This window comes from Lasioglossum baleicum, chromosome 12 (assembly GCF_051020765.1).
Source record: "Lasioglossum baleicum chromosome 12, iyLasBale1, whole genome shotgun sequence".
NCBI classification, from domain to species: Eukaryota; Metazoa; Arthropoda; class Insecta; order Hymenoptera; family Halictidae; genus Lasioglossum; species Lasioglossum baleicum.
Window position 1 is genome coordinate 6762065 of NC_134940.1, and position 25390 is coordinate 6787454.

A 25390-nucleotide genomic window follows, 5' to 3' on the forward strand; every position below is an offset into this window, starting at 1 on the left:
CACATTACAGTATTTATTAAAATATAACATGAGAAATAATAAAACTTCGTTTATCCTTCTACTGGCAATCTAGTTAATTGTAATATTATTATTTTGTGGTAGTCCTGCAATGTATTTTCATGTAAAATATTCTTGTAAAATTGATTAATTTTTTAAAATATTTTTCTGTGGAGTACGTGTCCTACGAAGCATCGATGTCTCCACAATCTTATGAATAAAATCTTCTGAAATTAAAAAATAGTAATGTATGTATTATCAATGTATTATTTGATTTATTTGACCAAAGAAAAATCAAGCATCAATTTTCACGCTGCGTAATATATTTATAAGCAATCAGGTACTTCTCAAAAATGAAAGTTCTCCAATATGGCGATGTTGCAGTGCCCTCCATACCTCGCCAACTTCATGATAATGCTAGCATTCACCAACAGATGGCAGAACGTTACCTAAACGATGAAATGCTTAGATAACGTTATCATCCTTTCCACTTTTACCGGCATGTTCTGTAATAAATAACAATTTCATCGATTTAACAATATGCATGATTCTGTTAGATGTCTCAAATGATTTTAAGTAAATGTATGTTTAAATATGTTCTTTATTAAATATACAAATGCAAGAACACTTGGAACATGATTTAGAATTAATATCAATTGATCTTGTGAAATAGATCTTTACAAGAGGTACTGCATGCAAATATTGAACAGAAATGATAAAAGTCTTCATTTTCTATCCGAGATGATAAAAAACGAAAGTATCGACACTTTAGGTCAGTGCAAAGAAAAAGTTAGTCTTCCAGACGCGCATCCATCGTGACTGATAAAGGTTATCAGACATTTTCGTATTATCAGCGCTTCTCTCGAATGACCCTTTTGCTTCGTACACAATAATAATTCATACGTAATTGTACTAAAAAGAAATAAACTGTGATATTGTATGTTGCTGCCAGTCATGTTTCATTTATTTGATGTATTTCGAAAATTTTCCGAAAAGAAGAAATTAGAACAACAATGAAAACGATATTTCAGTTATGATTTTACCGTCTTCCTCTGTTACTCTGTACGATGCCAATAGAAGATATTACGCAATTCATTCATCACAATCCAGTCAATGCCGACTAGCTGAACTATGCGATCTGTTTATCTCTTCGTTCCTATAACAACACTGGTACCGATAAACTTCGCATAAAATTAGAACAATTAGTTTAATAATATTTTTTCAATTTACTGAAACCTTTGCAGACAAACTATGTACAACCATGGAGGGGGCGATTTTATATGGAAAAACAAGTCTAAAATATAGATTACAATTTTCTCACGTGAGGCTTTGTTTTTGAGAATCGAAATCGACTTTGCACCTTCTCCGAGTACACGTGCACTCACCTGTGTATGGTTAAACGTATCTCGCGTAGACCTTTATTTACAGTACGTTTTGTCATCTACACTTGACATAATGTATGTAAATATTGATTAAAATTACATGTTTTTAAAAATAATGGAGAAAATGAATAGAAAGTGATGGAGATTACTTTGAATAGTATTTTGTTCCTTCGTAAATAATCATAATTTGTACACCTAATATTTCACATAAACCAAGATGGTTGCTAAGGATCTCGCTGTGAATGCCTAACGAAGAAAAGATATAAATTAGCCAAATAGAAAGACTGAATTTTCCTCCAAAAATGAAATTTCTGCGAGTCCGCGAATCGCCATCGAGACAGCGAAAGAGTTAAAGAATATTGGCAGCCTAATCCGGAGCGAGATGTATCGGAATCGATATTATCGTGTGCAATCGGAACGCATATGTTTTATCAGGCTCGATAGACGCGCGCCTTATCTTCGGATCTCGGAAGTTTTATTTATCCAGACTTGGGACGGTTGTTTAGGACAAGTTTGGTCCGCCGCAAACTGCTATCGCAATTACCTAATCAGATGAAACGGGGGCGTGAAAAGTGCATTCGGTGCTCGTGCACTCACGGCGATCGAAAACCGATGAATCAAAGGACACGGGCGAGTCATGGTTGTCAGCTGCCAATGAAAGAAAAGCATGATACTTTTGTACGCGCGATCGCCGGTTAGAAGTCGATAAGCATTGTGTGCCTGTTGGCCCCTGAGTCTACGCGTCTCAATCCATCGAATGGATCAGTAGCAGCTCGTGCCTCGAACAGCGTAAACGGTTGCTCTCTTACAGCCCGAGCAGTCATTCACCGGGATCATTGCTAATCATCAAATCGATTCGGACGCCGACGATCGAATTCAATTTTATTCCGATCGATTCAGTGAATTCGTTCCGATTCTGATTCTTCTTACTTGATCTGTTTAGAACGATCTTACAGATTTCTGGAATAATTTTCACAGCTTTCCGGAAAGCGAGGAATTTTGAATATGAGTCGATAGATTTTATACGCGGAACAAAAACTGTGTGAAATATGAGCACAACCACGGAAAAGTGCAACGTAGGTGAGAAGATGAGTAAGGACACCGTGGATGAGCAGAAACGCGGTAGGTGAAATATAGTAGTGGTGGTTGTAAATTAACTATTGACATGAACAATTAGAGTTCGCAGTTTGAGATGAAATTTTGCTTGAAACACAGAGAATTTTTTGTTTTCTTGCAGAGATACGAGCCATGGATGTAGGCGAACTGAAGTTACGGGAGATCATCAGCGATGAGTTCCAAGGACACATGAAGGTACGATATTACTTATTTTGGGATACAATAATATTTTTAATTATTTTCTTTTCGTTCGTTTTTACAGGAAATGCGACAAGAAATGTCGGAGCTTTTCGATAACCAAATACTCAACATGGTAACAAACATTTTACAAAAAATGGAAAGAGTGACATCCAATGATTCTAAGGATCTCATCGATGCAGCGAAATACTGCAACAGAATGTAAGTGTTGAATTACTTCGTATCGTAATCATTTTTATAAAATTTCGTTGTTCTGTCCGTACAAAAAGTGACAGTTTCAAAATAATGTTAGAAAATCATGCGGTTGTGCAATATATCTGAATATAGAATTGTTCCAGTTAGAGAATAACGGAATAAAAAAAATTATAGGGATTAATGTGTCGCGTGCATGTTCAATTACAAATTAATTTGAAAATCGTTTGGGTAGGCGTGCACATAACTGCTCCGACCCGAATAGACAAATCCGCGAACGATCCTCCATTATGTTGATATACAACATACAATACAATTTTGTAATAAAACTTCAATTTCGAAAAGGCAAAGAATTATTTTTTAGACGTGAAAGCAATGTCAGTGAAAGATAGAAGAAGAAATCAACCGAGTACAGTTGCACTTGATAAACTTTCGGTTTGTTGTTCTCGATTTATTACGCAAAAACTGAGGAAATAATATATGGAATATTTGGAAATATTAAACTGGAGCTTAAACTAATTTAAATATCAAAGAATCGTGAAGATAGGTACAAGATTACGAACTGTAAATGACTTTACAGTAACGTGAAAACTAGATGTACCGGACGAAGTTGAGTGCGCGTGCACTCAGATAGCACCAACTTTATTATGCGATACTCGGCAGCAGCATACAGATAACGAACACTACCATTCTGTAATAGCTTATCTTTTACGAGCGTTTCTTTCTCTGTCAATAAATATAATTTCGATCTCCTCTGAAATATGAATAAGATAATAAACAATAAAAAATTCATGTAGGATTCTTCGATTATAAACGGTAATTTGAATTTAGTAGTCGGTCCAAATATTTCTGTAGAAAAGTGGTGTAATGAGTAAAAATAACATTTTTAAATTAACATGCCACAAATGTTTATACTGTTAATGATAATAAACTTTATACTTTCATAGCAAACGAACGAAAGAGGATACTCTGCCTAGGAAACAGTTTCTCCAAAGGAATTCCATGCTGACCGACCTCTACGAAATCAAACATATTCGAACAATGTACAACGTCATCGTAACAATGCTGATATTCCTGTTGATACACACTGCTATCTACGATATTCGGACGACTGGATCGTAAGTACATACATGCGTCCCGTGCTGATACATTTGTTTTGTTTTTATCGCACGACCTGCGCCGGTGTCCCGAAATAAAAATCGAAAATTCGTAATCAACAATGAATCAAAAAGCTGTCACTTTATGAAATATAAAGATTAATAGAAGATATCGCTGGTCCGGACGTATATAATGACATTGAAATTTTACAGGACAAGCAAAAGAAAAATAATTCCAATTTGTCTTAATAGAATGCCTTATAGATTCGGTTTAATTCTTCTACGAGAGTAGTTTATAGACATTGTGGGTTATTATTGTAACTTTTAAGTTATTTCAATTTATAAAATAATAAATACCAGCCTCACAGTAACCAGTACCATGTAAATACGTCATTGTTCTTGTGAAAATGCGTCATTATACTTCCGGAGCAGCGATATGGATGAATGATGCGAAATGGAAAATAAAAATTACTTTCCACATTATTACACTATTCTCCACTGAAACTTCAGAATATAAACGCAGACATTTTCATTCTACGAATGATGATACGAAGTAGCTGTGACACCTTACCCATTTGTTAGCTCACTGCTTCAATCTAAAGCAATCTAAAGCTATCATTACGTTGCATCAACGCTAAATCTCCCTTCCAATTACTTAAAGAAAATTATTTCAAGAAACATGTAACAATCCGCTTCAAATAGTCAAGCAAGAATTTTGATGTAGACGAGATTTATTGAAAATGTACTTCAAACGATAATTCCTTGACTGCTACTAATCTTCAACCATTTTCCCGCCAATTATATTGAAAATACTAATGATACTGTAAAATGTAATGCAATTTAAAAATGTCGATTCAAACTCGACGCTAATGTTGAAATCCTGTTTTAAGAATAATGCACGAGCTATGAAAATATGCCATCGCAGAGAATAATCGTAAAATATACATACATATAACGTGTATAAAAGTGAAAGCAGAGAACGTTGGTTTTTTCCATTTTAGACCCGACTTTGCGATCGGCACCATAAAAAAAGGCTTCGCGAAATTCCCAGTGGTACTTTCCGTATGGAGCCTGATGACATGTTCAACTTTCGGAGTTTACGTAGCTTTCTGCTTATGGGCCACTCGACGTGAACAATGGCCACCGAAGAGTAAGACCCTTGAAATTCAGTTCTCTCTCCAGCGCCCTACTACATTATTCATACGCGAACCTAATAAATTTTCCTCTGCAGCATTCTCGAGGAAAATTTGGGATTATGGATGGTTAACAGCCTTCATCGTCTATCAGATCCTTTTCATTATGTTCCCGACGAAAGCTGTGCTCAAAGAAGACTTACCGATAGCGTCTAGCATGATCGTACTTATGGAACTAGTGAGTACAATAATCTAGTATAACCTAATAAATTTAACACTGCATGAATTGTGCTAAAAAGAATGTTCCCTGTAACTCTGTCTAGACTCGAATGGTAATGAAGACGTACGCCTTCGTGAGAAGTGTGGCACCCAGATTTTTGGCATTCAAATCTCATTCAGACATGGATCCGGTGAAGCCACCAGATTTCTCCAAGTTCCTTTACTTCTTATTCGCTCCGACTTTAGTCTACCAAGACAGCTATCCCAGGTAAATCGTGTTTTAACACGCGGCACATTATAATATAAAAATATTATTTTACATTTGAGAATATAGTCACAGCTCTCGCGTTTAAGTATCGTCAGATTTAAATCACATTTTCAAAGTTCATCGATGACAGATTAGATTTCCGTTTCGACAGCAGTGATACAAGAAATTATTGTCGATCTCGTGATATTAATCTATTACTTATACGAAAGCTTGTTTGTTCTTAATCGTGTGATCGTGTTTACTACGAACACGTGCATTTTTCAGAGCGAAATATATCCGATGGAATGTAGTGCTCGTAAATTTCGCTGAAGTACTGGCGGTCATATTTACCGTGGCATTACTCTATCAACGACTATTGCAACCGATTTTCGAAGACTTTGGTACTCAACCGTTGGAGTGGGGGATGTTGCTGCTAAATATTATCAGCGCTATAATGCCCGGAACCATGATGTTCGTGTGCGGCTTTTACTGTCTGCTGCACTCCTGGATGAACGCTTTCGCCGAATTGCTGCGATTCGGTGACAAAATGTTCTACAAAGTGAGTAATCTACCCCTTCGTTCTTTCCAGAAGAGAATGACAGACAAGAACGCGTGCACTGTCAAAACTGAATGGCAGTCCACGATGAGAAATGACCGCGGAATTCCGTGGCGTGAGTCACTGAAATCGTTACGCAGAATCATTTCCTCAGACTTTCGTCATTTCAACCTATTTGTTAAAACGGAACTTTCCCAGACAACGCTTACCGATCCAAGTGCGCCGCGTGCCATGACGATGAAATCAATAAATACCAAGGGTGGAATGATACTGTTACGGTCTTCCCTCGCATAGTGTTCCTACCGCGGGGCATGGAGGCTCAGAAAACGTAGAGGTACTGCGTTCTTACGAAATGCAAATAGGAATGTTTTTTATTTTTCATTCTTCTTTTACAGAACTTTTGTCAACGTATTCGTGAGATTTTTTTAATTAAAATGAGTCTCAATACGGCACATTTTCGACCATATTTACTGATTTAAAGTGTGATCGTAACTAGGACTGTTACTTTTCCGAAGCTTCGACTCTTCGAAGACTCGGAGGATTCGAAGGAACGAAGGGAACTTCGTAGTTTTCGAAGCGGTTTTCGAAGGCTACGCCCCACAGTGGGCCAAACCGACGAAATCTGTGTCAAAATCAAAGAACTTTCGATAGAAACGAGATAGAGCGATGAAACTTTTTTTAAATGAAAGCTGAAACTTTGCAGAATATGGGATAATTGTGGAGATTGTGGTACGAACGTTTTTTAACCTTGAAAGAATTCGTTAAACTTGCACAATTATTATAATACAATAATTATACAATTATTATTATTATTATTTTTTTGGCCTGTTTTAACCGGGGAAATCTCACAAATATGTTAGTAAAAGTTCTGGAAATAAAGTATTAAAAAGTGAAACATTCTACATCCGTAGAGACGAAAGTAACACTATGCGAGGGAAGACTACACAATCATTTACCAAATGACTGTCATACATCTGAACTGCGGATTTTATGCATCCACGGCAGAAATGGCACAACGGATTAATCAAAATAAATGATTCTGTTCCAGGATTGGTGGAACTCAGTAACGTTTTTCACGTACTACCGCACGTGGAACATCGTGGTGCACGATTGGCTCTACGCGTACATCTACAAAGACATGTACATGATCGTCACGAGACAGAACAAGGCGTTGTCAATGATGACGGTGTTCTTCATTTCCGCTGTCTTCCACGAGTACATATTGTCCTTCACCTTCCGTTTCTTCTATCCGGTGATGTTATCGTTATTCGGCGGTGTCGGGATGATCATAATGTTCGTGTTAAAATCGAACACGAACATCTTCTTCTGGTTTTCCATTCTGCTGGGCAATGGGATTATGGCCGCCTTGTACTGCATGGAATACTTCGCCAGGGTCAACTGTCCTCCTGCGCGAGACGACTTCCTGGATCTTTTCATCCCGAGGACCTGGGCGTGCTTCTCGAAATGACCAGCTGGCTTTCGAACACTCGACCAATCCAGAGAACTGTAAAACAGGGATTTCCGGAAAACCTGGGATTAGGAACGATTGCGCAAGCTCCAGGTCACTTCGGGCTTTGAAACGATGCTTGTTGCGATCAGTATTAGGACCTGTGTTGTTAGTGTGGCCTGTAGACTGCGGGTCTTTGTGCAAAATTTGGTATTCGTGAGTAAAGATGAGAGTGTGCTCACGTCGACAGCGGATCTCGATGCAAATTCAAAATTTTCTACCTGAATTAAAACAAACTTTAGTGAAATAGAAATATAATTTCTTTCTTAATATGTTTAACAGGCTGAAAATGACGTGACGGTGTTTTGAAATTCTTCTAATGCGTTTACTGCTTCATTTTTACCATAAATGCATAAAATCCGACGTCTACCTATAAATGATACTCATTCTGGTTAAGTCAGTTAGTTGAAATTGAGATTATTAAATGTGTTATTTAGCGAAATAAACGATAATTGAGATTTCTCGTTTTGGTTGGTCTGTATTTCTCCCATCTCTCCACCCGTTAAAATGAGTTCGATCGAATTCGAAGTAACGCGATCGACAGTAATTTCCAAAAGACATAGTTTTTATTATCAAGGCTTACATACTTGTCTCGAGGATTCGGCGTGTTTCCAAGACACTCGTCGTCGATAAAGATATTATCAATTATTCATGTATATAGATCTTTTTTCTCTATACATCATCCGATACGTAAATGTACATACACGCGCTAATACGGTTATACATTTATACAAAAATTATTCTCCTTTCATAGATTTGTATTTTCTCGCATGTAAGTCGTAGAGGAAATAACATATTCTGTGCACTATATAAAATTTTTCTTCTTTCTCAACGATCCCCACGGTACCATTTTGCCAACATTTAGAATCGCAGTTTTGTCAGATGAGATGAACAGGTCAGAATAATGCCAACGCGAATCGAAATCGTGCGGGGGAAGTAAAACAAAAATTCCGATTTTATAGAGCACACAGAGCAACGTTTCGTAAATCGTCTGACCAGGCAGCTTTCTTCGCGCGGCGACAAACAGAACAAACAGATGACGCTGATTGTAAAGAAAGAATTCAAAACTTTTCAACAGTGTGATAACTGGACTGCGGATCTTTATGCAGAATAAAAATGTTCTGCATTTATTGTGCGAAGAAATAAAAATTGATTTCACCTCTTAACGACTTCGTTACATTAAAAATCATATTACAGTATTCGGAAATTTTTCTAATCTTTTACAATCAATTTCATCATAAATGCATAAACATCCGCAGTCCAGTGATAACATTATTCCTTTTCTTTTGTCTCGTGTTTAATCTCTTTTTACACGCGTCTGGCAGATTTCGTAGCTCGACTTCAGAGAAAGAGAGAGAGATAGAGAGAGAGAGAAAGTGTGCAAGCGCGAAATAAATAATCGGAAGAGACAGAACCAAGGGGTACCTCCGCGATATATCCTTCATCGTCTCGTCGTTTTGTTTTGTTACAGCACCGTTTACCAGCGTAAACACGTCCCCCTTCCTTCCTCCCTATGTACACGTTCCTGGGTATTGAAAAAATAAACCGTATTCTCCTCCTCGCCGAGAGCACCGGACAATTCCCTTCGGAAAAATCGTACTCTTATTACACTCTCCGTTCGAGGCAAGGTATTGTCTACTGTACGGCACTCCCGCTTGAAAAATACATACAATTCTCATTGGGGAATACACAGTCACACGTGGAAACTAAGCATACGTCGTGTGCCGCGACGGCAATCGTTCAATTCTGCTTCTAACATCACGAATAGGCAACAGACACGACCAATCCACGGTCCCGTCTCTCGCCGACTTCGTTATACTTCATTCATCCCCTCAACCGAAACATTTTTCGCCTAATTTGTACAATGACACGCTCGCCTCAGCAAAAACGGAGCTTCGATCCTTCGTCAGCGAAATTAAAATTCCATAAGTAAAATTGATGAGAGTATTCAATCTTCGTAACAGCTTCTGAAATCCACTATCAATTCTGTCAATAAAAAATCTACTGCTTTATTTTTTTATTGATTACTGGAACACAGGAACCATAATGGTAATATAAAACAGCCATAGTCAGATTGTGCGTATTTGTTAAATTCACCCCTTTCCCGCTCAGTCAATAAATAAGTTTTACAATTGATTGTATGGAAAGGTAAACAAGGCGAAAAAGAAATGTTCCGTTCAGTTTTTCTCGTTGCTTAATCCCCCGGGACTAAGCTGCGTGGATTAAAGTGCGAAGGATTAAAGCTCCGTCTTTGCAAATTCGTCTCATATTTACTTGTTACTTAGCAACCACCGTTCACGATCTTCTCGCTATTTTCTCGCTCGCGTTTCCACAGCGAGCTTTAACGCCTCGAGAGAAATATCGTTTGCGTCGAAGAAAAACAACCACCCCGTTCCAGTAAGCTCAACATTTTCGTTGCGACGTGTTTTCACCTATCAAAGCTCCCCTATTCTGTCGACAATTCTGCCTCTTGTCTAAACACAATCACGCGAGGAACACAAGGGCTACGGTGTATTATAGTGATCAGAATTTAACCCGTTGCCTTACGATCGCTATCGAATTTTTTCCACTTTGAACGGCAGTAGTAATATTGTTAGCGGTTAATAGAACTCGAAAGAGCGAATGGAAGATACGATAATTCTTTATTTTGCATAAAAATAAGAGATAGAAATTCATTTCCTTTCTTAATGTGTCCAATAGGTTGAAAATAGTATATGTAGTAGTACATATGTCCGAATTCTTCTAATATTTTTGCTGTCTCAAATTGCATCTATTCATTTCTGTCATAAATGCATACAATCCGCTGTCCAGTAAAATAACAAAATTATGCGAACGTTTCAAGAAATTACCAAGTTCTATCTTCAAGTTCTATTAACCACTAAGTTTGTACTTTGAATCTGTTTGTACAATCCAACAAGGAACGAGACTCCTTAATTTTTTTACATTAAACAATCCCTAAAGCTTCAATAAGTAACCGAAAACAATCTCCTCTGCAATGATTTCACGATTCACTATCAAACTTAGCAATAGAATCCCGATTATTGCGAAAACATCGATATTCCTGAAAACTCTTATTCGTATATTGCTAAATGGAAATATGCGCCTGAACATTTATTAGATATGCAATCCGTTTATCTTCGAACTCCACCGTTCACAGGAAAACCAGAAATAATTTATGAGAAGTCGCTTTGATACACTGTGGCGCTAAAATATTCTATATCCGTCACTGCAAACGAGCGTTACAATGGAACCGTCTTTCTCTGCGTACGGGAAGATTGCACTGTCTCAATGTTCGCGTACGAGGACGCAAACAACACTTATTCGGTAAGACATCTCGGAAGAATCGCGAAGTCTGAACAATGTACAGGGCGTCCTATCGAAATTCATTGATTAATCGATTCGAATAACTGATCGAAGGTAGTATTAACTCGCCGATCCAGCAGGACACCCTGCGTCCTGTGCGACGCTTGCGTGATTCGCGGATAAAATTAAATCTAGAGTTTCAGTAACCTTCATTTGCCCATTCCCACCAGCGCCTCGTCCATCAGCTCGTCGTCGGTGATGCACGGCGAGGCGGAGTGGGGCGAAGGTGGGATGACCCTTGGCGAGGGTGCGGGACTCTTTACGATGTGCACGCTCACGGAAGGACTAGCCGGGAAGGCAGGAGGCGGTGGTGGTGGTGTGTTCCTTCGCACGGAGGCCGCCTGCGTCATCGCCCTCTCCGGAATGCTGGTGAAGTTTAAGCTCTTAGCCACGTCCTTCGGCGTGGAGAAGTCCAACAACATCTCTGCAGCTTCCTGAGAAGTCGTCGGCGGTAGCTCCGTGCCAGCTGGCTTCATCGTGTTCGACGAGCTCTCCGAAGACGCCGCGGTTCCCAGCGACGAGGTGCTCGAAGGGCCTCCGGAAGACGGTACTTGCTGCTGCGGTTGCTGTTGCGGTTGTGGCTGTTGCTGCGATTGTTGCTGTTGCTGGGGAGGCTGGGGCGGTTGCGCCGGCTGCGGTTGCTTCTTCTCTTCCGACTTGTACTTCGTCAGATTCGCGTCCACCGGTTTGATACTCAGGTTCAAGCTCTCAGAGTTCCCGTTGCCGGAGCTCGAAGCGCTCGTCCCGTTCCCGCTCGCTATCGTGCCCGTCGCCATCATCGTAGAATACACAGGTTTGCTGGTAGAGGGTGCATCTGTACCTTTTGGTAGAACGGCCATCACCGACCCACTTCCAGCGGCGTCGTCCTTGCCGCTGCTCGTGGAGTTTATACTACTACTCAGAAACTGGGTGTTGCTTCTACTCATCGACGGCTCCTTGCACGAATCGCGCGACTCGTTCTCGGTCGATTGCATCGAGAGGTTTGTAGGAATGTCCAGATCGTGTGAACTGTTACTCGGTAGAGGAGGAAGCAGGAGATTGCTGGGGTTATCGGAACTGAGATTCATGGACATTACCGAGGCTGCGCTTGTCATGGAGAGATTGTCGGGCTTCGTTTGTACATGGTCTCGCCTGCTCTGGGTCGACTGATCGTCCGGCACCGTTTTGGCAGTGGTCGACGACGTGTTCGATATCGTTTGCAGTTTACCTGGCTCCGTAGCTTGCTTCGTTGCTATGTTGTCCAAGGTCTTGCCCGCGTCGGGAAGCATGGAAAGCTTCTCGGTCTTCTTGTCGGCGGATTCGGCGTTGACTCGAGCTGATAGTTTGGGTATTTGGAATTTGGTATCTAGTTGCTTCATCAGCCCCTCCACAACCAACTGCGGCGGCAGATTAGGTAGACTCGATAGGTTCGACATAGTGGCGTGAGCAGCGAGAAGCTTGAACGCTCTTTCGCTCTCGCTTTCCTCCCGTAGACCAGAGGGGCTCGATTTTCTGGTATCACCGATGCTTTTCGACGGAAACAAACTTTTCTCGCCGGACTTTGACAATCGGGATTTGTCGCGGTTCCGACTGAGATCCGTCACGCCTGAACTGGTCGTTTTTGGACAGCTCGAGGAGGACTTCGAGGACATCACGTTCTTAGAAAGCAGTCCACCGCTACCGCTACCGCCAACGTTCAATCCTCCGGCACCGTTACCGCTGCTAGAGTTTGGCCCTGGTATGGACTTCAAAGCTGACGACATTTTCTGCCCTAGTAGCGTCGCTTTGCTACCGCTGCTGCTACCCGAACCGGAAGACGAGGATCCAGACAACTTCGGAGAAGTCTGAGACGCGGGTTTCTTCGATGCAGGGCCAGAAGTAACTCCTGGCTTCAATCCGGTGTGCGTTTTTGGCGAACCATTTCCCGACATCGAGGTCGACGAGGTGGACGAACCCGAAGACGCACCAGTTGCAACGGACGCGGAAGACGACGACAGTTTAAGGTTTGTACCGGACTTCGAGTCTTTTGTGCGTGTTTTATTGATTGTTATTTTCATACCGTCAGAGCTGTGCTTCACCATGTACTCCCCAGGATTTTTCGACTCTATCGAGGAGTTTTTACTGACGCACTTCCCCTCAGCAGCCTTGGCCGACGAACTTCCGATGCTTCTCTCTTTCTGACCACTCGAATTACCGCTACTACTACCACCGGTTGTAGACTTGGTTCCGCCGTTGCCACTGTCGTCCGTGCAATGTTGAGCGTTCTTCAATTTATCAATAACGGCGCTCAGGGAACCCTTCCTGTTCCTCGCCTGTTGCTGAGCGATTGCAGACTTGCCCAGCTCCGAACTACCGGAAGGAGGCGTGCTACCGCCGCTGTTCGGCAAGGTTATCTGCGTTTCCCCGCTAGGAATTAATTCCAGTTGTTTTAACTTACCGCTAGAGGACTTTGTCTTAGGACTCTGGTGGCCGCTCGATCCGCCGAAGGTTAACGACGATGTCTTTCTCTCCTTGTCACGGTTGGAGTCTTTGCTCGAGGACGACGAGGAAGACTTTATCTTCGATTGTCCAGAATCGGTGGTTTTACTAGAAGGAGAATTTGCCGCGGATTTCAGCGCGGACATGCTGGGTTTACCGGTACTCGCTGAGCTACCATGCTTCGGCGACGATGTCCCATGCTTTGGGCTCACGCTCGCAGGCACTGCCGTATGCTTGGGACTACTGCTATAGACCGGAGAGTGCTTTGGACTTTGCACTGGCTTGTTTGTTGATTGTTTCAAGGTAGGACTGGACTTACCTACGAGAGCGAGTGGACTGGTATGCGTCGGCGACGGACTAAATTTTCTTAGTGTCGTCGCGGGCGATGATGGCCGAGAGCTCAAGTTCGGCGGCGATTCGGTCGGTTTGATGCTGACCGATACCGGTTTCGACAATGGATCCTGCTTCGATGATATCTTATCCGGCGGTGGTCCCATAGGACTGTCCTCTCTCTTACGCTTACGTCTTTTCTCCATTTTTCCTTTATCCTCCGTCGACTTTCCCTTCGAGCTCTTTCTCTCTCTACGATCGTCCGTCAAACTTTTAGACTGCGTTGGTCCAGCTATTGGAGTTATAGTAATAGAACTCGGTAAAGTAGTCTGAGGCGAAGACGCAATCGGTATTATTTCAATACCTGGTCGTCTTTCCAAACCCATACCCGTAAGTACAGTGTTATAGTTCGTTGTTTGACCAAAACTACTGCTTGAAATTGGTGTAATACTTACTGATGGCGGCACCAAACTTTTGTTATCTTCGAATATAATCGGACTCTTTTTCTCTTCCCTTTTCCGTGACTTGCGGTCTCTTTTGATCAACTCTTCCACGTCCTGCAAGTCGTGGACTTCCGTAATCTCACTCTCGTTGTCGAAATCGTAATCAGAGCTCTTGTCAGTCCCCAGAATGTCCGTCGGGTCCAAATTGGAAAAATCTAAACCGCTGGTTAAACTTGTCGCCGAGGTCGGCGTTGACGTCCTCGTTTCGTTCATGTTCTCCCTGCCACCGGTTGGCGTACCCAATGGCGTCGAATCCGAACTGGAGCTCTCCAACAGTATCTCCGCGGTTTCGTCTCCTTTTCTTTTCGGACTCCGCCAAATACTGTCTGCAGTTTTTCTTTTACGCGTCTTCTTGGTTCGCTCATTCATAGGATTGGCTAAAGGGTTTTTTGCCTGACCAAGCAAAGCTCCCAGTTGCAAAGGATTCAGCATCGCAGTAGTGGTATCGGATTGGCCGGAATATGACGGAAAACCGATACTATTCTCCGTTCCGGCATCTAAAAAAGGCTGCTGCTGTTGTTGTTGTTGTTGTTGTTGCTGCTGCTGCTGCGGCTGTTGTTGCTGTTGCTGCGACGACTGTTGCCTCCCCATCGTTCCGTTCCCATTGTTCAAACCAGGCTCCTGCTTTATTTTCGGCTCACCATTCGTAAAATCCGGCATCCCAGAACCGTTTTGGTTGTTTTGATCTTTCCCGGAGCCGAGAGTCACGTTGTAGCTCCCGTTTCCGCTGTTCATATTGTTCATTGGGCCCAAAGCGTCACGGTTTTCCCACGATTTCATGAGAATCCTCATTGTCAAAGGTATACTTAAACACTTCTGCAGAACCTTTCCAGTTAGATCAGACGTTCTCTCCGTATTCGTAATGCTGATGCCGTACAATTTGCATTTCAACGCGGAGATGTCCGTCAAATCCAATTCTGCCGTCGCCATTGTCTCCTCGAAAGGATGCTCCAAACTTACCGATATGTGTTGCCATGATAGAGCACTCACTTCAAATATAGTCGCGTGTTCTGGATCTTGACGAGCCATAGATCTGACGCAACTAGCGATCAACGTATTGAATAACGCCTGCTGTCGCAGGTATACCAAGATCTGTGGAACATGGGCTGGATGCGTGAAGGAAATACTGCAGACTAAAACGCCCTCCATGTTTTTGTTTTCTGTCATGAAGTAGCAGTGCTGCTGGTCCGGTAAAGTCTACAACGAAACGTACAAAGGATAGTAAGCAATCTTTATGTTCAAGAAGCAGAGGTCTTAAACGATGTACGTACAACATAAAGTCCTCTGTTGTTCCGACAATCTAGCTGGCCATCGCTGGCATGTTGAATAATCAAACTAAGCAACGGATGTGGAGCGGATACATCTCCACATTCGAGTTCTGTGACCTTTTGTATCCTACGTAACAGTTCCATACACATTGGCATTTTCTTAACAAGTTTCAATACGAAGCAAGCAGGTAATACAGATGAATTTGTACCAGTCAATGGAGCATAGGATGGAGTACTAAAAATAATTGATCGGTTAGATAATGAAGTTACAAATAGATCCCGAACTTTCGACCGGTTACAAACCTTTTTCCTGTAGGACTTCTATTTACAGTTATGATACTAGATGTAGGCAACTTGTGAGCAGTGGAACCTTCCATACAAACTGTAACGGAATGACCAATCTTCCGTTTAATAACTATTTCTGAATTTAGTGCATCACAGGTACGATTCTCCTGGTCTATTAAATCATAAGGAGAAACAAAATATGTAAGTTTCATGGCATGACCTCCTCTTCTTCGTTCGAGGATCCCTAAACGAGAACATCATTCTACAGATCTGAACAATAACATTCGGTTGTTGGTTTGTAAATATTAGTGGCATTAAATCATAAAACTAACCAACTGGACTTTTATGAACAAGATTAAACGGTTCTTTGATAAATGTCTGCAATTGAGCTAAAATACCCAAGTCAGCCTCCAGTGACTGTAAAGCACTGAATGCTTTACATTTTACTTTTTTATCCGCATTTAATTGATATATCGATGCTAAACCTTCTAATTGTACTGTAAAATCAAGGAAGTCTCCCCGTGACAAACAAGATACCAACACATCACAGCTCTGTAAATATATTATCAACACATGTTATGTAGCATTAATACAAACCAAGGTGTTATCAACTCCCATACATTCCTCAGGGTGAAGATCTGCTTATTTTCTGCAAAATGATTCTATGATCTTCAGTACAAGTATTTCTGAGACGTGTATGAGAGTCAGATTCTTTTTTACGAAAAGTTTATACCTGCTGTTCGTTCTTTCCCTCATGATGAATCTTTACATCTTTAACTACACCTGTCGGTTCCAAAAGAACTTCCAAAAAGAACATATCTGAAGATATAAACAACTCTGTACCTGGTGGACCAGACATCATAAATTTTAAGCTGTAATCATGGCACAAGTATTATTGAAATTATTTGATCTTGTTCTAACAGTATACTTGATTAATCAATATTTACCCCAATTGTCTGGTTAAACTCTCCAAGCGTTCCACCATGGACTGCAAGGAAGTTACTTTTATGGAATGTTGCAAAGTATCCAAACATTTCTGCAGCTGGCTCTTTTCTGCACTGTCTATGGCAAACCTCTTATCCTAGCATTGTGATAAATACAATTGGTTAAATGTGATTTTAGATGTACAGTAGCTATAAGGGTCATTTAAAGCGCAGGCAATTGATCGAGGGTGCAACGAACGAGAACCTACTGTAGTTTGGTAATGGCTTGCACAAGTCCCATTTAGGGGGGTAGATGGGTTTTTTCAGTAACCAAAAGCACTAGATAAAAGATCAATGTAGGCCGCAGTTGCCCTCAAAAGTCCTATTTCTACGTTTACTATGCGTAATTAGCATTATTCTGCCAGGAGACAACTTGAGAGGCACAGTGAATATACGTGCAGCTTTATGCTTCTAAATACTGCAAATTACGCCTTGTAAGCGTAAAAATAGGAAATTTGGGGGCAACTGTGGCCTAGATTGATCTTTTATCCAGCGCTTTCAACTACTGAAAAACCCCATTATTGCATTATCAAGAAATGAGAACCCTTGCAATCCTGGAAACAAGACTATCCTCTTAAATTACATTGGTTCGATTTTACCACAATGTTTACCTCGCTATTCTCGATCTTTGCCGCTCCGCTATCTCCGTAACCTTACGCACAACTTACCAGCATAGCCATACGCAGATTTTTTGCAGTTTCCACCAAGGACTTGAACGTGGAAGCCTTGGATCGTAATTTCTCCATAAGCAATTCCATCTGCCATTCTTTTCCCTTATCCACTCCTGAAACACTGGTGGCAGGAGGTTGCCCACCTGTATAAAAATATTTATACGAACATCAGTACAATTCCAAAAGTAAATTATAAAACAGCTGAAAAATTTCAACAAACAATTCGAACAATTTTTCGTGAACATAATGATCCTATAATCTTACATCATGTGTATACACAGAACATAAGCATACGTCGCAGTACAAGTCTTCTTTTTCTAATAATCAAAATGAACGTTAGAGACAAGGAAGAACGTATAATTTGTATGAAATTAATTATAATAATTTACACTCACTAAGGGGCTTTTGTCCGTTCGCAACATCCATGTATTCTGTGTTGGATCACACGGATGTTGAAATACACGCGTATATCGATATACGTTTATTATCGTAATATCACAACATTATTATACACTACATTGTGACAGGAGCTGTTATTTTCACCTAACCCACGTTTGATCGTACAACTGCTCCTAACCTTCACGCACAAATACAGCAACTATACTTGAAAGCCATACGTTTCTTGTACGTATAGGCGTTATCACGTCCATAGCATGAGTTTTAAGAGGGGGTAGGATTCCGTAACGCGTTATACGCTTTTCCACCCCCTATTATATTTGCACATATTCATGAGTTGTTGCGCTTTTCACTTAATAAAATTGTACATTTTATTTTAGAATAGAACGAACTTATTCGTTAGGTTTTTTCGGAAATATAAGCCATGTTTGTAACCGCTACAGTTACATTGAATTATTGTATGACCCGCGTTCGAAAATTATTTATATGCTTTTCACGTGTGACTCGTTGTATTTATGTAGCATTATGTTTTGTAGATAAAATATCAAAGATATACTGTCAAAATGATTATGTAATGTGCACAACTTAACGAAAAATGCATGTTTAAAGAAATTCTGTTTAAATGCCTTTGCGAACAATCTAAAGTCTGCACTTGCAATCCATTGAAGCTTCGAAGATTTACCGGTAGGTGATGAAAAATTCAAATAACGTATTTTTCATGATACTGTTACGATTCTGTTTTGTTAATTTTAAAAATTAATAGATGCGAAGATTCTACATAAAAAATTGAAAAATAAATAAATTAGTACACAGTCTTTAAAATTGATCCTCGTATACGGGTGAAAAAAAATATTCGACAACAGCATTTAATGATTCAGATTAATGAATCAAACATTTTCCTTTATTCACGAACATTTTTTCAACAAATGCATTGAACTGTCTCTAGCTTACACAAATATGTATAAACATAATTAATAATTAATAATCGTATCGTCGAAGAACTAATTGCTCCTATAATGATATATCCATCATTACTGAATTTTACACGGAAATCATTTCTAAAAAGCGAATAAACTGATTTTTCTAAAATTTCTCTTAAAATCAAGTCTTTAAAAACAGATTAAAGTACATATTTTTTTTAATACTAGTAATTAGGTACTCCTGTTCCTTTACTACAAGTACAATTTATTAATCGTAACACTATTATAATACCTTATGGCATTTCACCCACAAATCTCTGTTGGCAACAAATGAGTTTTAGTTAATACTGATGATATTTTGTTCTAACTAAAACAATTTCAACAAAAACCGATTCGACAAAAACAGAACAATTTTATCCATTTCCACCAAGAATTCATTAGAATACAATTTGATTTAGTATAATTAAGAAAGCATCGAACAGTATTTTATAATACCAATAAATTGTAAGAATAAGTCTTTTTACAATAATTGCGTTAGGAACTAGTTATAATGGATCAATTTCAATTAGAGGTGTGCGAGAACGTCCAGAAGATTTCCAAGAATATTCGAGAACTTCGTACGCCTCTAATTTCGATTCATTCGAAATCAATCTTGCTTAATATTCAAACTTTCCAAATAACAAATACCTTTTATTCAGCTTCTAGCTGAACTCAGTCTCTAGCACCTATTCTCTATTTTGTTCAGAGACTGAAACCTCCAAACTATTAGTTATATCTACTTTAAAAAAATATTTGCCTATCTAATATGAAACAGCAATTCGTCAAGCGCACAGTCTCATTTAGGAAAGTCTTTAGAATCACTCATAGATTGGCCCTTTTTACGTGGTAACTGTAATGTGATGGGTTGAACATCTTGGACTTTCCTAGGCCCTTGATTCGAACTACGAAAAGTGATCTTTAAATTGGGCACGTGCTGCTCAGCTGTCCAATCAAAGTTAAAAATTTGAGTTTCTGAATGTAGTTCAGAATCTGGAGTGTCGACCGGAGTGGTTGGTGTTGCGACGTGTGGGCTAAGGTCTTGATGAACGACGTCAGGTACCCTTTGTAAAGTATCGGACCATACTGGACTCGAGTTCCAGTGTTCCATGGTCAATTCAGAAGGATCACCTGTTGATCCAGCGATTGTTACTACAGGTAATGCCTTACCTTGAAGTCTTTTGTGAGATATATTTCTTTCGTTACAACAATAATCCTTATCTAAGTCTGTGATATAATATTTAGGTGATGACAACGCATCCATATTATATTGACCATGGCATTGGATAAATTTCGCACGATATCCGCTTAAATTTTTGTGGTGCGCTTTGTACCTATCTGTGAATTGACCAAGCGCGTAATGACCATGTTGTACGTTCACATGTATATTTCTGTTTTCATGTTCGCTACTGCTTATCGACATGTCCACAGGTTCTGCGTCCTCACGCGTGTTTCTTCCTGTATACTCTTCCAGCTGTGTCTTCGTAGAACCGTGTAGATCTTGCTCCGAATTTCTAACTGTAGGAGAATGCTGAGCATCGTTATTGTGAGGTAACGATCGAGTATAGTCTTGCTGTTGATTGTTTTGGCTACCGACAGCATATGGCGTACTACGATTCTGATTTCCAGAGCAGATAGTATAGGTAAACTTAGTTTGAGAGGAATACTGATACAGCCATGAACTTGAACGCATCACTTCTGCTTCCCTGTCGCTGAAATACCACATTCTGTTAGTTATCCTTTTTTTTACGGAGATACATTTACAAAAGTAAAGGTATTCATTATTAGACTTTAGATCTTTATGCGTTTAGAGCTTCTGAAAATTTTCAAAAAATGCTGGAGCATAAAATTCCACAGAATTTAGCACAATTTTTATTCATTTCAGAACTACAAAGACTGCTACCTAGACTATTTGCCTACAAAAATTGAAAATTGCATAAACATCCGCAGTCTATTCATTATCAATTTGATTTATTTTACAGGAATGTACCTTAAAACTTGATTTGTACACACGATAATGGGATGTTGACATTCCTCAGATGTATCCTTCACTTGCAAAACGCAATGCACCCAGAACCATCGGCCAGAACGACTTTGCAATCTTAATAATGCAGTTGCAGACCGTTCCTGATCAGACTGAATAACTGAAACAGTCATTAATGTAGAGGCGAACCCGAAAATTTTAAATGAAAATTCTGGGAAAACGTACCAGTTTGATGCTTGCAATATGCTGTCCGTATGGAATCCCAGTGTAACAAATTGTACCACGATACATTCACTAATTCGTTACGACTATATTCTAAATGGCTTTCTGCACTGCAAACAACAAGTATTCTTAGCAAGAAATATTTTAATACAATCCTTACTTCTTCTTACAGAAAGATATTACGTTTTATCGATATGGAGATACTTCATATCCATAGAGTGGATGGTGGTGAAAATATTTGTTGCACCTTGAACAATACTTTCTCTGGTCTCTGGTAAAACAACAGGCGTACATGAAGCAAGGAAAACAAACTCATTTCGGTTGCAAACAGGAACGAAAGGTAAGAAATGACCTTCAACAAGAACTACCTATAAAAATAACAATAAAACAACGCAGGCAAAAGTAAAGAACATAAAGATCAGTTTTTAAAAAAAAAACAGTGTAAGTAGAAGCTGTGCCAGTAAGAGATAGATTATGCATTCAGAAAGTACCTTTTGATCGCCAAAGCGTAATTGCCTTCGAGAATTTCTGGATACATTAATTCGACAGAGGAACAATCTTCTATCGCTTGGAATTGGGCTATTTCTAGATAATTGATTTTGTACAACTATATGATCCTGCTTATCTATAACGTCATAAACGCTGTCCCCGTGAATAAGCAGGTCCTCCTAAAACACATTGTTTAATATTAGAGTATCGTATTGTTGGACGCAGAAATATGAAAGAAAATTTTTTAATGTTTCTTTACAGCTACTTTACCATAGAATGTCCAAGATATTCCGCTGCATTTTCTGATATATACAATAGTTTTCCTTGCTGGGTCATCATCATTATAAATCCGGACATGGCCTGAAAAATTGCATGCATTGTATGGCCAACATTTGTACCGTAGTAATCGACGGTCAATAATACAATGCGATATGATGATAAACAATATTACTTTTGAAAATCCTATGTTAGGAGTCGGGATATTCGTAGAATCGGATGGACAGTTTTTCAAGGCTGAAACAAAAGGTAAAACAAATACGTATTATTTTAAACAAATTTTATGAAGTCGTAAAGTAAATCGAATATTTTTAACATTTATTTGTTATATAGCTATAATAATTATGAACCACTTATTCAATGGTTTTTAGAAAATAAGAATTTGCAAATTTTCCAATTTTTATTAAATACATCATAACAATAAAATGTTTTTTACTTTTAAATTGGGATCGATTAGATTGGGATCGATGGACATAATACGTAATTGGACAGTAAAGATTAAAGATTTTTGGTTCCCTTACATAATACGCAATGAAAATTGAAATTTTGCGCAATATAAAAGTAATATTGATAATAAATCATATGTACGGATATATATCATTATCGTGCGTTTTATTATTCATAAACATCTATAAGTTCCTTGATAAGTTCTTTTTTATCTGGATAGTAATAATTTTACGAACATTTATCTTACGTGTGACACGAAAAAGAATATTAAAATAAAGAAGAAAAACACAGAATAAACTTTAAAGAAATACAAATTTTCGTGTCCTCATATTTTCTTCATTTTAATAAAATGAATCGAAAAACTTCGAGAGAGAGAGATCTCACGATCTCTATTTAAATCGATAAAATTCAGCGTAAGAAACCCGACAATTCTATTTTCAAAAAATTTCTTTATTCGAACTTGCTTTTCTCTGTAAAATATGAAATATTCTGTTTATAATTTCAGCGTATGGTTGCTCGTGCTCGCAACGATATCGAGGCGTTCGTGCCCCCGAATAAAATCGGTACCGAGGAACCATAATCGATCAGGGTCAATGCGAAGGTGGACCAGTGAAAAATTCGTCTCGGTCGCGGATTTTCGTGTTCTCCAGCGACGAAAAAGGTACGTGGAAAGGGGAAAAATGAGCAAGAAAGGGAGGAGGAAAAGAAGCGTATGCTAATGCAGCATGGCAACGTTTACAAACGGCGCTACACGGGACTATAGTATCGAATACTGTGAAACAATGAGTATGTAGGAGAGAAAGAAAGAACGACCGAGAGCGGAGAGACGATACAGAGGGAGTATGGGTTACAGGAGCGTGAGAGTGTTGTTGCAAAGGCCGACAGGTCAGCGGATCACCCGGAACTCGCGCTTAGACTCCGCCGAGTTTGAATGTACGCCGATCTTACCTTCTTGCCTTACCTACCTCCCTACCTTTTACCTATATATTACTCTCTACGCTTGCACAACGTAGATGCCCGAAGTTTTTGATCCTCGAAAACGCCGTTTAATATTACCGTCGCGAAAAATTTTATCGTCACAACGTTTAACTGTTTCCTTTTCTTTTTTTTTAGATTAACTTTTAACATTACTTCAACATCGAAAGTTGTTAGTAGACCGCGGATCTTTGTGGAAAATGTTTTGCATCAATCGTAAGAACCAGAAACCAAACGGAAAGCTCTTTCTTCCGTTAACAGTTTTAATAGATCGAGAATAATATATTGGCATTTTGAAATTCCATGAATATTCTCACTGTTTTAAATGTTATCTACTCGTTAGCAATGCTGTACAATTTTTCGAATATTTCTATTCCATTTTGCAATTTGATAGCAATATTCAATGCGTTCGTATATTGTGTTCAGTCAAATCTCGAATTCTTTGTATACGTAAATTAAATTAATTACACGATTTAATCATACCAGTTTACTTAGTCTTGCATGCAGATAATTTTGTCTACAAATAATACACACAATAGCTGTGCCTTTATATTAAAAAATTCCATTTGTAGGCTCTCGAAGAAGAAAATTCTTCCTACGTTGTTGCGATTTACAGAAGATGAAAAGAAGATTTAATTTACGTTTTATTTGTTTAATTTAAGTTGCGATTTACAGAAGAAAATGAAGATTTTCTTCGTTGAAAATGGAGAAAAATTAATATTTATATCCAACACGAAAGCGAAACGTTTAAGACCGACGCCGTGTCCCAACGCTAAAATGACCGACAAGATGAAGACGAACTTAAAACGCGGGAAGATGGGAAGCTTCGCGACAAAAATGCTACCAGTACGATTCGAACATGTTCGTTTAAAAATTGCAAAAGACCACCCCCGTTCCGATTATAATGATCTCGTGGCGCTTACCTTGTTGAAAGTAATTGGCTTTTCGAAGAAATACGCAAACCAAGGCCATAAGCTGTAGCTGGGATAGTCTCTGGCGGGTCGAGGGTGGTAATGGCAGTAAATCACGTAAGTTGGCGATTTCGGCATTTATCAGGTCCCTTCGAAGTTTGCTGGCACCTTTCGTTGACTTGCTCGCATCTATCCTTCAAGCACACGCGGATGTTACCGATACACTATACCTACCGAAAATACCTAAACCTACTTTTATCAAAAGCAACATAAAATCTGCATCATTTCAATTCAAGAGCAATCACTACCAAAGTTTTTAAACCACGTTCATTTGAGATTGTTTTCACAACGCTTGTACTGTACAGTATAGTACCAGAGTGTCAGTGTGTCTTCTGACCTCTGATGAAGCTAACTGCGATGCTTGCGAAACGTTGGGAAGACAATTCTAAAAGGACGAGGCTCAGAGACGCTCAACAGTAAAAGGTGGATGAAGTTTCATCATCAAATAAAAATGTAACCCACCACAATATAATCTAAAGCAATGGTAATTTTTTTCAGCCATTAATTAAGGGCCAAGTAGAATTACTAGGGACCATTAAAAAAAATATCGGAAGATGCAAATGCTCTGGTAGCATGACCAGGACGACTGGTAGCGCGTCAACTGTCCCGATTCTTCAAGTTAGCCTGCCACCACCAAGCGGTCCGGTCACATTGGTCCAACGAAAGGGGTAGAAATTACGATTGACAGTGGATATGTCTGATGCAGGGGGTCCGCCGCGTATGAATGCTGAACAACGATCGATCATTACTTACCGATTGAACATATTTCGGTGACCAGGAGGACATTAGTAGCGGATCAGTTGTAGACGACGAGCGAGACATCCGGGTCGGCAGGTTCTCGCAAAACTGCAGCTACGATCTAACATCCGGGTCATAACGCGCCACTACACTGAACACGTGGATACTGGCGGAGGCTGGTTCTCCTACCTTCTCACCTCCACAGCCCCCCTTTTTCTCCGTTGCCTCCACCACTGTTGGCCTGGCCTCCCTTTCCGTCCTCTTCCAGTGCCCTAGCAGCCAGATAGCCCCCTCGTCCTCTCTCGCTGTTTGTATTCCCGAGCCTCTTTCGCCCCCTCGATTTATCTCACTCATTTATTTTCCCTTTCTCCACTTTTTCGCTCGCTCTCGCTCCTTTACCCCGTACTGCTACCACGGTCACGATCGAGTAGT

The 25390-nt window shown here is 39.8% G+C and overlaps 3 protein-coding genes and 1 long non-coding RNA gene across 10 annotated transcripts; 2 read left to right on the top strand and 2 right to left on the bottom strand.

The window, feature by feature from the left end:
- The first annotated feature begins 2099 nt into the window (after nt 1-2099).
- LOC143214312 (sterol O-acyltransferase 1) lies at nt 2100-8903 on the top strand. The gene is made up of 9 exons (XM_076435191.1): nt 2100-2501; nt 2617-2690; nt 2758-2894; nt 3833-4003; nt 4984-5132; nt 5214-5353; nt 5439-5602; nt 5867-6140; nt 7186-8903. The coding sequence occupies exons 1-9, from the start codon at nt 2429-2431 to the stop codon at nt 7603-7605; spliced, it is 1602 nt and encodes a 533-aa protein (XP_076291306.1). The 5' UTR covers nt 2100-2428; the 3' UTR covers nt 7606-8903.
- Nucleotides 8904-9014: 111 nt separating this feature from the next.
- Med1 (Mediator complex subunit 1) lies at nt 9015-18039 on the bottom strand. Of its 3 annotated transcripts, XM_076435178.1 has the most exons (9): nt 17900-17982; nt 17769-17821; nt 17502-17647; nt 16798-16931; nt 16584-16722; nt 16183-16402; nt 15869-16094; nt 15569-15800; nt 9015-15494 (listed from the first exon to the last, which is right to left on the bottom strand). In XM_076435178.1, the coding sequence occupies exons 3-9, from the start codon at nt 17589-17591 to the stop codon at nt 11157-11159; spliced, it is 5379 nt and encodes a 1792-aa protein (XP_076291293.1). In that variant the 5' UTR covers nt 17592-17647; nt 17769-17821; nt 17900-17982; the 3' UTR covers nt 9015-11156. The 3 variants fall into 3 exon arrangements, with proteins under 3 accessions (XP_076291293.1, XP_076291290.1, XP_076291291.1); XM_076435175.1 differs by lacking the exon at nt 17769-17821 and having other exon boundaries at nt 17900-18039; XM_076435176.1 differs by lacking the exons at nt 17769-17821; nt 17900-17982 and adding an exon at nt 17725-17764.
- Dysf (neuronal PAS domain protein dysfusion) lies at nt 17900-25115 on the bottom strand. Of its 2 annotated transcripts, none has more exons than XM_076435189.1 (9): nt 24974-25115; nt 24173-24349; nt 22003-22064; nt 21822-21911; nt 21554-21730; nt 21246-21430; nt 21066-21172; nt 20847-21000; nt 17900-20568 (listed from the first exon to the last, which is right to left on the bottom strand). In XM_076435189.1, exons 2-9 carry the CDS (start codon nt 24219-24221, stop codon nt 19656-19658), a joined length of 1737 nt encoding a protein of 578 aa, XP_076291304.1. In that variant the 5' UTR covers nt 24222-24349; nt 24974-25115; the 3' UTR covers nt 17900-19655. The 2 variants fall into 2 exon arrangements, with proteins under 2 accessions (XP_076291304.1, XP_076291303.1); XM_076435188.1 differs by having other exon boundaries at nt 24173-24354.
- On the top strand, nt 21266-24981 carry LOC143214322 (uncharacterized). 4 transcript variants are annotated; one of them, XR_013010132.1, is made up of 5 exons: nt 21266-21402; nt 21813-22076; nt 22780-24277; nt 24526-24643; nt 24719-24981. It is a non-coding gene; the product is annotated as an uncharacterized LOC143214322 (long non-coding RNA). The 4 variants fall into 4 exon arrangements; XR_013010133.1 differs by lacking the exon at nt 24526-24643; XR_013010134.1 differs by lacking the exons at nt 24526-24643; nt 24719-24981 and adding an exon at nt 24362-24510.
- Nucleotides 25116-25390: the final 275 nt, after the last annotated feature.